Source organism: Saccostrea cucullata, unplaced genomic scaffold (assembly GCF_032062105.1).
Source record: "Saccostrea cucullata isolate Sc308-1 unplaced genomic scaffold, CSIRO_AGI_Scuc_v1 ctg6619, whole genome shotgun sequence".
Lineage (NCBI taxonomy): Eukaryota > Metazoa > Mollusca > Bivalvia > Ostreida > Ostreidae > Saccostrea > Saccostrea cuccullata.
Window position 1 is genome coordinate 1 of NW_026928237.1, and position 16,979 is coordinate 16,979.

Sequence of the window (16,979 nt, forward strand, 5' to 3'; positions counted from 1 at the left end):
TAGCGGCCGTGAACATGTTTAACCCCCCATCTGAGATAGTAGCGGCACGGGACCACATCATGCATGTGGTGTATTCCTTCCTTCAGCCAAGTCGAATTCTGGACAAGTAAGCCTATCATTCATACTACATGTACAGATAGTTGTCCTATGACAGTGTTTATTTCATTTGGCCACCCTCTTGGAAATTAAGCTGGTGATTTTTCTGCTACCTTAGGTTATAACTTGCTAAAATCATGTCTATGGTATATCTATGGTCATAGTGGGCAAAATAGGACTCTTTGTGCCCTTTCAGTGTATATTTTGTTATTTTACCTGAGAATGACTTGGATTTGTAAAGCATGAATTTAGCATAAAAAGTGTCATGTGTTCTTTGATATCTTTTGACTACCTCATCTGTTATTATCTTTTATTAAGGAATTTTACAATTAACTAGATTTTCACATTATTTTTTAATCAGAAGTACTTGTAAACATATTTATATAATAGGTTGACATTATAATCTTTGTTTATTTTCAGCACCCTGCCCAGTATGGAGACCCCCTACCCTATGTTGGTCCTAGTTGGTCCCCAGGGGTCAGGGAAGAAAGACCTGGCTCTAAAACTGGTAGAGGAATTCTCTGATTACTTTGGTTATTGGTAAGTCAATAATTCTTACTGAATCTTATTTCAATTTATACTGTTACAGTGTAAATTATGAAAATGTCCCTATTTTTCCTTGAACTATAATTATTATATACTCACTGTTGCATACTGGTAAAAATATAAATTAAACAAGATGTGTTTGTGAAACACTATGCGCCCGGCGGCAACAAAGTTCAAAAAATCTATTTTTAGCATATAGGTCACAGACAAGGTCACAAGGTCATTGACCTTGGTGTCATTTGAAAGGACTTTATTAGTGGAGTATGCATACCAAATATGAAGTCTCTATCTCTTATTGTTCAAAAGTTATGGCAAAAAGTGTAAAAAGCTATTTTTAGCATATAGGTCACAGTCAAGGTCACAAGATCATTGAACTTGTCGTCGTTTGAAAGGACTTTATAAGTGGAGTATGCATATCAAATATGAAGTCCCTATCTCCTATGGTTAAAAAGTTATGACAGACAGTAGAAAAATCTATTTTTAGCATATAGGTCACAGACAAGGTCACAAGGTCATTGACCTTGGTGTCATTTGAAAGGACTTTATTAGTGGAGTATGCATACCAAATATGAAGTCTCTATCTCTTATTGTTCAAAAGTTATGGCAAAAAGTGTAAAAAGCTATTTTTAGCATATAGGTCACAGTCAAGGTCACAATATCATTGACCTTGTTGTCGTTTGAAAGGACTTTATTTGTGGAGTATGCATACCAAATATGAAGTCCCTATCTCTTATTGTTAAAAAGTTATGACAAACAGTGGAAAAAGCTATTTTTAGCATATAGGTCACAGTCAAGGTCACAAGATCATTGAACTTGTCGTCGTTTGAAAGGACTATATTAGAGGAGTATGCATACCAAATATGAAGTCTCTATCTCTTACGGTTTAAAAGTTTTGGCGAAGGTTAAAGTTGACAACAGACAAACAGACAAACAGATAAACAGACAAACAGACAAACAGACAGGACAAAAACAATATGCGCCCCGAAAAAATTCGGGCGCATAAAAATCGTTTAAAGCTTCAGACCTGAGAAATTGGTAGTTAATATGGAGGAAGAGAGGTTTAGTCATAACCAATTATTTTATATCAATAAAATGGGTTTTCTTCAATGAGAATTTCTATGTTGATTTTTATTTTCAGTGTAACACATACCACACGGAAACCAAATAAAGATGAAACACCAGGAAAGGACTACCATTTCGTAGATCTAGAGAAATTTGAATTTGATATCAGATGGGTGTGTTGGAACTTGATTTTTTTATTTGCATAGAACATGTATTATTATACCACATTAACAATAGGGTTTGATATCAGTTCCTTCAAGCTGGTGAATCTTTTCCTTGTACATGTACATGTGCATGTAATACCAGTTTGCAATGATTGTTAACATTAGTAAATTACTTGAATATTGAAGATAAAAAAATATATACAGATAATTTATGTACAAATATAAATTCTGGGACATGTTTTATGAATTTTGAAGTTTTTGTTATCTTTTGTTTTGAAATATTGATCATTTCTTCCATTAAAAAAATATGATTTTCCAAGAAATGTTAAAGTAAAGTGTATTCATTGATCAATAAAGCACCTACTATTTAAATATAAAAAATGAGTATAATAATCTTTGATAACAGGGCCAGTTTATCCAGACCAGTCAGTACCATGGTCAGTGGTATGGGCTCCAGATGCAGTCCATTGAGGACATAGCTAGGGAGGGACTGGCCTGTGTCGTCCACATGGAACTAGAGGTGAGGGGTCAGGGGAAGTTTGTCTATCCTATTGGACATTAATTAAGAATCAAAATATCACTGGCTCATGGGGATGTAATCTTGTGATTAAAATGATCCACACAAACTTTTAAAAAAATTTTGTTTATGGGGATGTACCAGGTAAATGCGAGGACAGAGAGATCCACAAAATCCACAGACATTGGTTCCCAACAAATGTTGATTCAACATTAATCTATCCCTTAAAATTTTCAAAGAGATCTTGAGAGGTCCCTTTTATGGGGTTTTTGTTAAAATAGGAATATGTAATTATACAAAGTTCTTTACTGTAGGGAGTACTAACTCTTAAGAACACCTACTTTGAGCCCCGGTATGTCCTGATCATGCCTCTGAGCTCCGAGTGTCACGAGAAGCGACTCCGAGAACGTGCTCTGTACTCCGAGGCTCAGATCGAGGACAATCTCACACGAGCCGAGATGTATCAGGAATACAACAGGGACCATCCGGGATTCTTTGACATGATGATCAACAGTGGTGAGTAGGACATTATGCCATTCAATGGACTGAAAGGTGCCAAAGAGTGTGCTCCTTTATATTTTAAGTCCTACAGTGAATCCTGTGGAGATGGAAGACTATTCACACACATTTTGGAATTTGACAATTTGAAATGTATTTGACCATGCACTGTCTGACACTTTACATAATAATGCAAATATTGAAAACTTATCTCCCATCTGAAAATAAGAACATAACTGTGACAATGTTGTTTAAATTTTTCCCATTTCTATTCTCACCTCAGATGACATAGAGGAGGCTTACAAGCACCTGAGACGACTGGTTATGGATTATCTCGGTATCAGCATTCCCTCGTTTGAGTCCGAGGTCGGGGATATAGCCGAGACCAAGGACACAGAGAATAACGCCCCCACAGGAACTCAGCTGGGGACCCGGACCTGGTCCCGACCCAGCCTCCCTGACAGCATGTCCCAGCCCTACACCCGCGGAAAGACCACTCAGTCACCTGTATTGTCAGGGAGGGGCATACTGGTAAGTAGGGGGTCAAAATGACTTGGTATTGTTTAGCTTAAATTTTTCAATTACTCCTTTAAAAAATTAAACAATACAAAGGTATTTGGATTACTGGTATGAAATTAGGCTAATCGTTTATCTTTGTATAGATTTTATTTAATGTAACACTTTTTATAGGAGCTAGGTGATCTCTTTAAAGAGAATAACAAGGTTGGTCGTGTAACATTGTGTACATTTATCTTATGTTACTTTTTCGTAGGAGGAGATGTCCTTGAAGAGAAGACACAGCGCGGCCAAGGCTTCAGTAGCCGGCTACATTCCTCCATTGTTTGAACAAATCACATCACAGTAAGTTGTGTTGTCCCTTGTATTTCATCAGAATAAAAGATAACAAAAAATACAATCATCATTTAAGAAACAATAATAAGCTTTTGCTATAGTCTGGACTGCAATGTAAGAAATTAATTTTTCATTTCATTGATTGACTACTTCTCAATGTTTTTTGAGCCATTTGAAATTTCTTGGAGAATTAAGTACAGTGAGCCTCATTTATCCGGACGCTTTGGTTCCTTGTCAATTTGTCCATATATGTGAAGCGTCCGGATATCTGAATTACTAGTTAAACAAGACAAAATAATGTTTAAAAAAAATCTGTTCTGATGAAAAATCGTCTGGAAACTAAAGCATTCGGATGTCTGAAGTTCCACTGTAATTGACTTTATACTCTTTTAAACAGATACCCCAAAACAGCCCCCCAGACTGTAGATAACCAGGTGGGACTTGATGTGGTTACCATGACGGAGGACGTTAACCGGTCGCAGTCAGCCCCGGTCAACAACAAACAGGCCCAATCAGACGAGGACTCCTCAGATGACGACCAATCAGATTCCAGCATCTCCATGTCGTCTGCCGGTAAAATTGCTCGCTCACCCGATGGATCAGTTCACAATGGGAAAGACCCCCACCTCCCCACAGAGACCATGAACCCCATGGAACTATCCAACCCCCGCCCTCCCTCTGTGCCCCGCCCAGGTTCTCAAGGTCGCCCGGGGTCAGATCGTCATAAAGTGCTGCCACCTATCAACCAGAAAGCATCTTATGTTCCAGAATATTAACACAAAAGTACACTTGTACCTTGCATTTATAATTTGTAAATAAGTAAATATGGAGTGTTGTATCTGGGAACATTGGAAGGATGCTGGTTTTGATATGCTAACATTTTAACAAAGAACTGTGATATTTGAAAAATTTGTTGAATGATAATTATGTAAATTATGTATTTGTATTGTTTACATGATCATTTTGTATATTCATGTCCATATATATATTGTACATTATATTGAAATAAATGTGTATGAATTCTGTAAATAGTTTTTTTACTTCACTTAAAATGTTTCAGATCTTATTTTTTATCCAGTAGCAAACACTGAATAATGAAGCTTAATAGTTCCTTAATATTAAGCCAGCATATAATGGGCATTTTAAAATCTCCTTCCCAACATATCTGGCTTGTTATTTCCATTCACTGGAATCTTTTATCTGTACAAAACAGAAGCTTATTTTAGATCTTTGATGTATTGTAGCAGCATGGTCATTTCATTTGTAACAATTCTGGCCTTGACCCTCCTGGTCTGGTTGGAAATAGTAACGCTGACTAGCCATCAAGGACTGTATACAGGGAAAATTTTGTCCATTTTACCCCCGCCCCTTTTTTGTCCAACTTAAGGTGGCCAAATTCAAATAAGACTGTATGAATTCTTAAACAGAACTGTTATTGGGTGAATTTAAAACAGGGCAACATTGTTTGGAAGTATAAAAGGGCAAAAACATGGGGCGAAAATACTGTACACAGGGTTATTTTTACCCTGATTTACTTTCACACTTGCAAACAATTTTGCCCTGTTTTAAATATGCCCAGTCACAGTTTTGTTTAACATATTATTCTGTATTCTTTGAATTCGCCTCTTTTAAATTTGCCCGAGGTTAGGGCGAAAGGGGAGAAAATAAAATGGGGGCAAAAATTTCCCTGTATACAGTAGTCCTTTATACAGTATTAAATTCATAAGAAATGCAAGGAAGGACAGTACAAACTATACCGCACTGCAAGGAAATTAACCATATGTGTTTGTAATCTCTTCATTTTGAAAAAAAAAACAATCCAAAAATAATTTCTCCTCATTCCAAAAACAATGAACACCTGTAATGAATATAAAATAAGTTTATTCCACACACTACAAAGTTCACTTCCTCAATGCCCTCTTTCCCTGGCCCTTCTCTGGGGGGCCTTTACCCCGCTTGGCTCTCTGAGCTGCAAATTCCTCCTTAAAATCGGCATGGTAGTCCCTGAAAAGAGCAGAAAAAACATCACTACCAATAAACAAAAGAGGTCATGTCTACAAAATATGTAATATAGGGACAATTATTGGGAAAATATGCACTTTAAATTATGATAACCTTATTCAGATTTCAAGAAATCGTATAATTTTTTTAATTAAGTAGTTATTGACAGCTTTAAGTTATTTTTTCATTCTGCAATAATAAAGCATGCAGTTCTCATTGAATTATGTAGCACAAACATTATTTCGATACCATACTGTTAACATAAGCCAAGAAGAATTGTTGAGTAGCTATGTAACATTTCGCATTTAGTGGTGGACATGAATTCATCTCCACCACTAAATGCGAAATGTTACATAGCAAATCAAAAAACGAAAATTAAACCCCCACAAAAAATTGTGATTTCACTGAATTTCAAAATATTCACCTGAACAATCCATGATGTCTAAGTCTGTTTAGGAGCCATGTGGCCTCCGGGTGCTTTGGGTAATAGTTTATGATATTAGGGTCCTTATATTTTGGCATACTCTTGAATTCATTGATGATTCGGTTGGCATTGTACGTCCTTTCTCCAGTGTACTCCCCGAATATCCTGGCAGACAGATGGGCCATCCGCTTGGCATAGTTAGACACCTTGCCCTTCATGGCTGCAAATAAGGCTATATGTTCAAAATGAATTTCTTTACAAGCTTTTGGAATTTTTTTTGAATTAGACAAAAATAATTAACTCGGGTAGACTTTACTTTACCGGTCCCCAGATCCGCAAGATCCTCGCGCTCATTGGACTATGACGTAACAACTACGTCACTCAACTGAAATGGGTTAAATCTACACACTATTCGACTGATTAGGGTTAGTCTTGCACCTACCTGAGAGATTAGGGTTAGTCCTTGCACTAGTATTCGACTGATTAGGGTTAGTCTCGCGTCCATCCGAGAAATTAGGGTTAGTCCTCGCACATTATTCGACTGATTAGGGTTAGTTTAGCATCTGCCCGGGAGATTTCGTCTGAACGTCTTAGTCCTTGCATACCATACGATGGATTAGGGTTAGTGAATCGTTCTTTTAGTTAAGAAATTCAGTTGTTTCTGTAATTTTTCCAAGATCATAATTCAGATTCATAGGCATTTCCTTCGTTTGTTTACATGGAAGATTGGCTAAGTCCGAAAGAAATGACATTAAGCATGCGCCGCACGCGTTTCGTTCAGAATTATTCTTTGTCGATTTTTTCCATGAATAAACAACTATTTATTAATTTTTTTCAGAGAACGAGGTTAAAAACTTTGTTTAAAAACAAAGTTTTAAACTAAACTTTTAACCGTAGAATTCAATTTTGGGGTCAAAAGGTCAAAAAACCTCGTATTTAAAATTTTTTTCGATCGCTCACGCGATCTCATATATACTGAAGTCGCCTTCGGCGACACTACATTTTAGCGCGTTTTTCTGGGGACCGGTAAAGTAAAGTCGTTCCATTAACTCAATAATCCATCTAAATCTACTTTAACAGAAGAAGAGAAAAATGCAGTGGACCAGAACATGTTTCGAACCTTTAATAAATCAGGGAAAATAATGAATTGGACAATTTTAACTATGATGGGGAGGAGGGTAGATGGCTACTAGATGCAGTGTTTTCCCTAAGAACCGGCTACCAGCAAAATTGACGACTTCAATTGACAAAAATGCCTCTTTGAAATAAAACTTTGTTGTTAGGTCCACAGAGATTTTGTTCATTAACCTTAGCCCATAGCCTGTTACAACTGATCTCTAACCCTTTACTTTGTGAAGGGATGTGATATCAGGGCTGTCATACTTTTGAAATAAATAATCTAACGTTTACCCTAGGGAATTTTGACAATAGATAATCTGTCTTTTAACTGACATAAAAATCAATCGTATGAATCAACACTCTCTCAAAATTAAACGATCGTCGTCCTAGGAGCTAATGTATGAAATATGTCTCTCAAGCGTAACCTGTGGAATTACCCTCGCCAGAGTATGCGATAGAACATAGGAAATGTCGCTTAAAGAAATTATCTATAGATATTCGAATAGTTTAATGACCAAAAATGTGTCTACCTTTTGATAGGCCTTGTAGTTTTCCGACTTTTCTGTCAATCACATTGTTAATGATTGTTATTCACTGCAATGGAGATCTCAATGTACAAATGTTTCTTCTGAGCAAATCATTAAAACTCGACCGATAAAACGTTTTAAAAACTATGATGTCGAATGTTCCGGTTTTGTATTTTACCGTGAAGCTTTTGTTTCCGATGTGATTTTGTTTGAAAACAAAAAAGTGTTTTGCTGCAATTTGGTATTACTTCAATTTACTTGCGGGACGAACAACTTATTCCAACAATATGGCTTAATGAAAAGATTGTGCTAAATCTTTTGCACACTTCTAGGAATATTTAGGTAGGCTATGTGTCTTTGTTTAGTTTTCCTTCCAGAAAAGTTCAAATGCAGGAGTACCAATGTGCTCTCATCCTTCACCGTTTAATGACATTCATCAGGTCTGCCTCTGGCATGTCTGTGATGTTACCTCGTTGGTCGCGCATGACGTCGGTCCGAAGGTCTGAGTCACAGCAGTAGAACAGAGCAGTGGGTATGACGTTTTGGGCAATGGCCATACCCACATTGTACATCTCCCATTGTCGAGTGAACGCTGACCACTGGTCTGGATCACATCCAGCAGCTATGGCGGGTGGGTCCAACTTCAGTTTGGGAGCCGCGGCAGCTGCTGGCTGGGCCTGTGGCTGGTGAACAGTCCTATCATGGATCTGGAGGGCTGCCGTCATCGCTGCGGCAAAAGCTGCATCCAGGTCCTGAGACTGCCAATCACATCCAAATACAGGGCACTGTAACGTTGGCATGTTGGGGATTATATTTTGTACCAAAATTGTCAATAATTGGTTTATTTCTGTTAATTTCTTGTTTTGGAGGCCTGTTTTTCGTCAAATTGTGTAGAACTGGTATGGTATCAGTCATAAATGATAACCATCATCCAATGAGTAACTCTTTAATTAACTAAGGATGACTGATACCTGAAACATATAGAAATAATATTACAATACATAAATGATTAGTTAAATATGACAACTTCTTTGTTTGTGTGTTCTTATTAATCTTGGACATTTGTCATTTATACCATCGATCAGAATTTTAAATCCACAAGATTGATTTTAAAGCTTGATATACACAAGTTTTATTGAAATCTATGGTGCCCCGTTGTTGCCACTCGCACCTTGGCACTTTCACCTTTACGACAAAGATGCAAGAGTTTGAATTTGCAAAGGTGAATGAGCAAAAGTATAGAGTTGCGAAGGCAAAGTGCAAAGATTTGAAGGTGACAGTGTGAAAATGAAAGAGTGTAAAAAGTGTCTTTTTATAGTGGTACTCCGTATTCTTTGAAAATTGATAATTTACTTTATAGTGATAAAAGGATCAAGCATCTTCAGATGATGAAAATTGGAGTGTCTAGTGATCATGCAATATCAGTATTTTTTGCTTCATACATATATACAGGCCCTGTTTATGTACATATTCATTATTTAATAGGTCAATCATTGTAAAATTAATTTACCTGATAAACCATTTCTTAGCCTTTCCATCCATTTTTGTCGTCACACTTATCTTGCTCATGCATTATACCAATAACATCTGAGAGAAAAAAAATTACTGGTGCAAAAAAAATAAAGGTAATAGTGCAAAGATGCGAAGGCAGGAGTGCATTAAATTAATGAATTAGGACACATGGACTGAGTTAGTCCACTAGGATTAACTCATAAAGTTAAATAGTTCCACAAAATTAAAGTGTGCATGAAGGTGAAAGTGCAAAGTGTGGTAGAATGATACTAGTCTTATTGCTCTTTTTCCTTTGCATCTTTGCACTTTGCCTTGGCACATTCTCACTTTTTCTTTGTCATCTTTGCACTCTTGCATCTATGTAGTAAAGGCGAGAGTGTAAAGTTTTAAGTTTTCAGGTATTGTTGAAAAGCGTTATATTCATTCAGACTGACCAGACACCTCTACATTGCTTAGTGTAATAGGTTCCTGGACTGACAAAAAAGAAAATAAGCTAGTGCAAACCTTAAAACAAAAATCTGAATATTGTTTGATAAAAGGTAAAGGGTTCAATTGAATTTGATGTTTTTGATAATTAACATATGCTTTAAATCTTGTGCAGCCCCGAGTCTGTTCACTGTAATGTATGTTGAATATTCAGGACTTATTTAATGGAAAATATACATAATCAATCTGTTCCTCAACCAATGATAAATATGAGATGATTCAGTTGAACTATCAAACCATTATTCTTGACAGTTAATTTATTTTGTCATTTTAGAACCTGATTTGTTCTGCTGTTAGAGCTGTATCATGAGGCCTGTAAGTAAAAAGAATCCTAAAACCTAGTGAAGGATGAATGGGAAGGTGATTCCTGGAACTCCTATCGCTGTAGACTTCTGGAAAATAAGGGAATGTCCCAACACCAGACTGTTTTTCCTGACCCATCTCCATGGAGATCACACCGTGGGGCTGTCATCCTCATGGCAACACAAAATATACTGCTCGGAAATCACGGGGAAGTTACTGGAGGAGCGGTACGAGATCGACTCCTCCCAGATCTGTGCGTTGGAGACAGGATGCAGTCACATCATGTACGTCGACTCGGATCAAATCGAGCAGATGACAGTGACTGTGATAGATGCTCATCATTGTCCTGGCAGTGTCATGTTCCTCTTTGAGGGATATTTTGGTAAAGTTTTATACACAGGGGATTTTCGTTTTGACTCAAACATGAAAGATGACCCTTTGATGGAAAATTTGTCTGGTACAGATGTTGTGTATTTAGACAATACTTATAACTCTCCAAGATGTTTGTTTCCATCCCGAGAAGAAAGCCAGAGGCTAATTTTGGAAATAATTCATAGCCATGAAGAGTTCAGTGTAAAGATTGGATTGAGGAACTTAGGAAAGGAAGATCTCTTAGTAGCCATTGCTCAAGATCTTCAGGAGTGGATCAAAGTCAGCCCTGCCTTCTTCCAGGTGGCAGAAATCTTAGATCTTCCAGATGTTTTTATTACAGGAGAAACAGATGCAAGACATTTCCAAACATTTCCAACAAAAATATTGAGAGGTGGAACAAAGGACATCCTACAATAGCTATTCTGCCTACCTCCCTCTACACAGGGTTGGAGATGAATCCTTTCTGTAACCAGGATAATGTGTTCGTTGTTCCCTATTCTGATCACAGTTCATTTGATGAGCTCACCAATTTCATAAAGCTTGTCAAACCAAGGTGTGTTTATCCAATAGTTAATGATATGACTCGAGGTCCTTTTGGAATAAGCATTTGGGATCGGGCAGATGTCTCAGTTTTCAAACCTTATTTCAGCAGTCCAAGAAAGAAAAATCCTGAAATTCCTGACAGTGTCAAGAGATGGATGTTTGGGAATCGAACTCTACCTCCCTCCAGACCGCTGAACAAGAAACCGCTTGCTTTAAAAAGGAAGAGATCTCTACAGAGCTTAAAGAGAGGAGTCCATTTTGATGATTCAATGGAGGATTTTTCTGAAGAGAAGACAAAGAAGAAGAAAATTCTCAACAACAAAGGAGGTGATAATAAAAAATCTGGACCAGAGGATAAATGTGTGCCTACAGCATGTGGGCAAAATGTAGGACAAACTTCTGATAAGGAAAATTCAAAGGGAGAAAACTCTAAGAATTCACCTCGTAAAGATATTACAAATCCTAAGAAAAATAAGGTGGAAAAACTTAAAGTTAAGTTCAGTTGGAGAAGTGAAAATGAAAAAAGGTCTGAAACATCCTCTGAGCATGTACAAGAATATGGAAGACATGAAGCATCTTCCAATATGAAGTGTGTAAGAGAACAAGGGGACAAGGAGATAGAAAGGGAAAATTCACCTCAAAGGAAAAAACATTTGTTAAAAAACTTTTTAATGTATGTACTAGACACAGACATACCAGAAATGTCAGGCATGGAAAATAAGTCTGAAAATACCTCAAAAGAAAACAAGAGTGCATGCAGTAGTGTTCAAAATTTTAATGAACAGAGTAAAGAGACAGCAAAGTTTGATGGGAAATTAAATCCTATCCGGGTTGTTCCGATTGTGTCGAACCCTGAAAAGACAAAGGTTGAGAAGGCTACTAATTATCTGAGAGTCATTCCCATTACTAAAACTACACAAAACAAGAAACAGAGCAGTGTTACTCCACAGGGCTCTAAGAGAGGACTAGTATTTAATGTTAAACCATTGTGAAGCACCATTTCAATACATGTATTATTTATTTGATTTATTTATTTTTCATTTTATGATTAATGATGTCTATCTTGTTTTTGACTGTATGTTATTGGCAGCTGACATGAAATAGATCTGTGTCCTGAATAATTAGGGACTTTTATAATGATTATGACATTAAACAATACCTGTAAAATTTTGTGTACATTTTTGTAAAAATACAGAAAAATTCTTAAAAACTTTATTTTCCAATTTATAATACTTCTGTCAAAAGATTTTTAAAAAAATTCAAGGAAAATAAAAGTGAATCATTTTCCTGTAATACCGATAGTTTGATCAATTAATTATTTAACTTCAAACAAATTTGCAACAAAAAATTGTAAAATAAACTTGCCTTTAGAATTTGGATGAAATTACAGAGTAACTGTTATGCACCTTTTATACAGTTATTTATACTTTCCTCTCATTATATTTCTCTCAACTACAGTACTTACTTCTTTATCATGTATATAGTTATTAGTTATTACCGGGGTATTTACTTCTTTATTTTAAATATATTAAAATCTATTAACCACCAAATAATTTCTGTTGCAATAGGTTTGAGGTTGAGCTGCGGTTTAGCTAGATTGACAGGACCATAATTCAGAACTTTGAAAAAAAAAATCCAAAAAATTATTAATATCATTTAAAAAGAGCCTATAATGGTCCATGTCAAATGCTGACTTCATACAACATCCTCTACAAACTCTGCAGATCTCTCGTCCTCTAGTGAAAAAGTGGAAAATGGGAAAGGTGGCATGTTAGTTTGTTATTTATTGTCTCTCTTGAGAATTTTTCACTGATAGAGAGCTACAAATTTTGCTCAGCACTCATAACCATTGAGCAGCAAGGGATCTTTTTCTTCCCAGCATTTCCTGCGACACGGGACCTTGGTTTAAATGGTATCATCCGAAGGACTGGTCTCCACATCCCACAGTTGGATTTGAACCCTTGATGTATGGATCAAGTCTTCATGTTTTCTATGATGTCATGAAAAATGGGACGTTTTGTATGGTGTTTCAACATCATGGATATTTTGCATGGTGTCTTGAGATCTTGGGAAATTTTGTCATTTAGGTCATGGGATATTTTCATATTGTATGGTGTCATACCGGGGTATATCTTGTATGGTGTCATTATTTGTATGGTGTCATTAGTAGCTCCTTAAAAATTATCATGTTAAATCATTACGAGGAAAATTCTTTAATTTGACATAGGGATCAATGTTTGTCAGGGTATTAAGCAACATTTTATTGTCCATGGGGTTGTTATTTCTGGGATATGTACAAAAGTTTAATGAAAAAATATAAAAATAGTTCTTCGTGGAGATGTATACTGTCTCCTGGATAGGGATAACCCACAAAATCCAAGAACAAGAGGCCCAGGGGCCACAGCGCTCACCTGAGCACATCTTTACCCCCCCCCCCCAAGCATTCATCATTTGAACAAAATAGAATCTACACTACCTGAGGATGATTCTATATAAATAACACTAACTGTAACTTTGAAATATTTGAAAAGAAGATTTTTAAAGGTTTCCCTCAATATCCCTATGTAAAACTGGAAGCCATTTTGGCCCCACCCTAGCCCCAGGGGTCATGATTTGAACAAACTTGAATCTACACTACCTGAGGATGATTCAACATAAATTTCATCTTTCCTGGCCCAGTGGTTCTTGAGATTTTTAAAGATTTTTCCTATATATTCCTATGTAAACCTTGGGTCGGTCATTTTGGCCCCACCCTTGCCCCAGGGGTCATAATTTGAACAAACTTGAATCTACACTACCTTAGAATGATTCCACATGAGTTTCATCTTTCCTGGCCCAGTGGTTCTTTAGAAGAAGATATTTAAAGATTTTTCCTATGTATTCCTATGTAAAACTTGGGTCGGCCATTTTGGCCCCACCCTTGCCCCAGGGGTTATAATTTGAACAAACTTGAATCTACACTACCTGAGGATGATTCCAAATGAGTTTCACCTTTCCTGGCCCAGTGGTTCTTGAGAAGAAGATTTTTTAAAAATGCCATTAATTTTTCTCTAATTCATAATTATCTCCCCTTTGAAAAGGGCATGGCCCTTCATTTGAACAAACTTGATTCCCCTTCACCCAAGGATACTTTGTGCCAGGTTTGTTTAAAATTGGCCCAGTGGTTCTTGAGAAGAAGATGAAAATGTGAAAATTATGGACAACGACAGACAACGGACAAATTTTGATCAGAAAAGCTCACTTGAAATTGGTTCCCCACAATCATTGATGATTCAACAATAATTTGAGAGAGGAGTAAGAGGGCTGTAAATGTTATGTGATTCTGGTTCATTTGTGGTCAATTTCCAGATAGGTAATAAATTTCGGTGGAGGGTCAATAAAGTAAGTACAGTTATTGTTGATGAAAGTACTCTGCGTGTGAACATCATGTAGGGATCAGTCATATATATCCTATGAAAGACATTACTTGATGATAAGGAAGTATACAATATGTCCAGAGTTTTGGGGATCAAGGGTTTTACGCAAGAGTGAGTGAACAAACCCTGCGTAAGAAAACACAGCATATCCATGTTAATCCTTACTGATTTGGTCCATGTTATCACTTATGATCAACATACTTTGAATTGAGAATATCTTTCCAGTTTCCATTGTCTCTCCAACATGTCTCTATAGGTAATCTAGTTAAACCTCATTTTCTCGAACGAGGTGGGGCTGAAAAAAAAACCTTTGAGATATCAGAGAGTTTAAAGTATCAAGAGTTAAATACTTTTGACAAGAGGCCCATAGAACAAAACTCTTACCTGAGTAGCTTTGACTATTGTGTTCTTTGCCAGATGTCCCCCTAACAATACATATTGTAATCCAACTGGTCATAATTTGGACAATTTAAAATCTACACTACACCAGGATGCTTCCACATAAGTTTCAGCTTTTCTGGCCCAGTGGTCCTTGAGAAGATTTTTTTATATAATGACCCCACCATATTTTGGTCTTTTCTTGATTATCTCCCCTTGTGATGGACTTGGCTCTTCCTTTTAACAATTTAAACCCCCCTTCACCCAATGATGCTTTGAGCTAAGATTGATTTAATTTGGCCCAGTGGTTCTTGAGAAGAAGTCAAAAATGTGAAAAGTTTACAGACGGACGAACAAACATCTAGACAGACAAAATGTGATAAGAAAAGCTCACCCAAAGCTTCGCCTCAGGTGAGCTAAATAGTAGATGGAATTCCTACATTACTGAATTCCACATATCCATGTCGGTGTTCAAGATATTGAAGTTCAACTGCATATATAAACAGTTTTGTGTGGGTATCATTAATCAAAAAGAAAATAAATTTTCTCTGAGTCTGAGGCTTGAGTAATTTCAATGCATATAGATATCCTAATAAAATGTACCGTATATCCGTTTTTTTGCGCGTTGGAAATTTTGCGAAAAAGGGTAGATTTGTAGAGTTTTTATTTTGAGTAAGTTATTTTTTACGATTAAGGATTTTTTGTTCAAAATGGTAATGTTTTTATGTCATATTATAGCTGATATAATTTTTGTGTGTTTTAAATTTTGCGAATTAAAAATGGTCGCAAATAATGCGAAAAATAGATCATCGCGAAAAAAAACGGATATACGGTATGTTAACTAAATGCTTTTACAAAATTAACCTGAATTCTTTGTTCCAAAATTGGCATTGACATATGAATGCACATGTATAGGCAACAGGGGAAAAAATATACGTGAAATGATGACGTGAGTAGGAATCAACTGATGATGTCATTTTTCTTAATACAAAAAATGTCACGACAGGCGAATTATGTCTCTATTGTACAAAATAAACACACAAAGATATCTGTTATCGATGCTCTGTGAACGAGATATTGCATGGGCTGCAGTTTTACAATGCACTTTGAAAAGATACGCACTTTGAGAAAAATCAAAGTGCGTTAATAAATTTGGGACTAATTCAACGCACTTTGAAAAAGTAAAATTTCTTTTCAAAGTGCGTTAATATCGACCATATATATTCAGGCGCGGATCCAGAATTTTTTTCCAGGGGGGTCCAACCCAGTGTCATGTTGTAAATTTTGAATTTACCGGGTGGCAGTAAATATAAAATTTACAACATGACAACTTGTCCCTATTCAAAAAAAAAATCCAACCTCAGAATTTGGTTGACAAGCAAAAAACAAAAACAAAAAAAAAAAAAAAAAAAAGAAAGAAACAAAAAAAACCCCCCCTAAACTTAACTTGCCCAAACTTGAAAATCCATATCGTGGTGGTGGTGGTGGTGGGGGGATTGACTTTTGACTGCAAATGCTTTATACATATTACTTTTCATGCCAACTTAATAAACGTCCGCGTTTTTAAGGGGGAATCCCTTTTCTAGAGTAACCTTTTTCTTGGTTTAGTGTATCAATTTAATATCTTTGCAAATTCTAGACCCCCTTCCCCGACCCCCTCTAGATCTGCGCATGTATATTAACGCACTTTGAAAAAAGTGTATGGTCGATATTCTTTCAAATCTTAGATATGATAAATAATTGAACCTGTTGGATAACTTTTCGGTGATAAGGTCACTTCAGGATGTGAAAGTGAGCAATTTCTATTTTTCCATACTTTGAAATTTCTTTCTCTCTTCAATGTTTAAAACAGTACTTTTTCCAATTTGCATGCATTTTATGTTAACTAAAATTTATCGAAAGTTTTCAGCGTCATAGTAGTTATGCAAATACAAATTTTGATGTAGCATTAGGTACCTGGAAGGATGCTTAGGCACACGAATGTTTTACAAAGATATTGTTACATAATAAAGACATAAAGAATTGGGGATTACTTTCGGGGGGTGGGGGGGGGGGGCAACGTTCAATTTGCTACCAATGCCTATGTAAAAAAAAAGAGCTGGGCTGAGAGACGTTCTACTCGTCTTCTCCTTGTACTCAATAAGGTTAAATCAATTCACGTTA

At 36.4% G+C, this 16,979-nt stretch overlaps 2 protein-coding genes and 1 pseudogene across 2 annotated transcripts; 2 read left to right on the forward strand and 1 right to left on the reverse strand.

Annotated features, from left to right (window-relative positions):
• Window positions 1-5: 5 nt before the first annotated feature.
• LOC134276870 (leucine-rich repeat and guanylate kinase domain-containing protein-like) lies at window positions 6-4,734 on the forward strand (the record flags this gene model as incomplete). Its single annotated transcript, XM_062759155.1, has 8 exons — window positions 6-106; window positions 517-636; window positions 1,781-1,877; window positions 2,275-2,388; window positions 2,700-2,901; window positions 3,167-3,414; window positions 3,656-3,744; window positions 4,133-4,734. Coding segments are annotated over 8 exons (1,350 nt in total), but the record flags the coding sequence as incomplete, so codon positions are not given.
• An 865-nt stretch (window positions 4,735-5,599) lies between these two features.
• LOC134276867 (small ribosomal subunit protein mS33-like) lies at window positions 5,600-7,899 on the reverse strand. The gene is made up of 3 exons (XM_062759150.1): window positions 7,810-7,899; window positions 6,161-6,380; window positions 5,600-5,739 (listed from the first exon to the last, which is right to left on the reverse strand). The coding sequence occupies exons 2-3, from the start codon at window positions 6,376-6,378 to the stop codon at window positions 5,637-5,639; spliced, it is 321 nt and encodes a 106-aa protein (XP_062615134.1). The 5' UTR covers window positions 6,379-6,380; window positions 7,810-7,899; the 3' UTR covers window positions 5,600-5,636.
• Window positions 7,900-8,010: 111 nt separating this feature from the next.
• Window positions 8,011-12,219, forward strand: LOC134276868 (5' exonuclease Apollo-like; annotated as a pseudogene).
• Window positions 12,220-16,979: the final 4,760 nt, after the last annotated feature.

Coding starts and splice junctions, on each gene's coding strand:
- LOC134276867 (XM_062759150.1), bottom strand. CDS start 6,378: ATGAAGGGCAAGGTGTCTAACTATGCCAAGCGGATGGCCCATCTGTCT. Junction 5,740..6,160: donor AGACATCATGGATTGTTCAG/GTGAATATTTTG, acceptor TGCTCTTTTCAG/GGACTACCATGCCGATTTTA.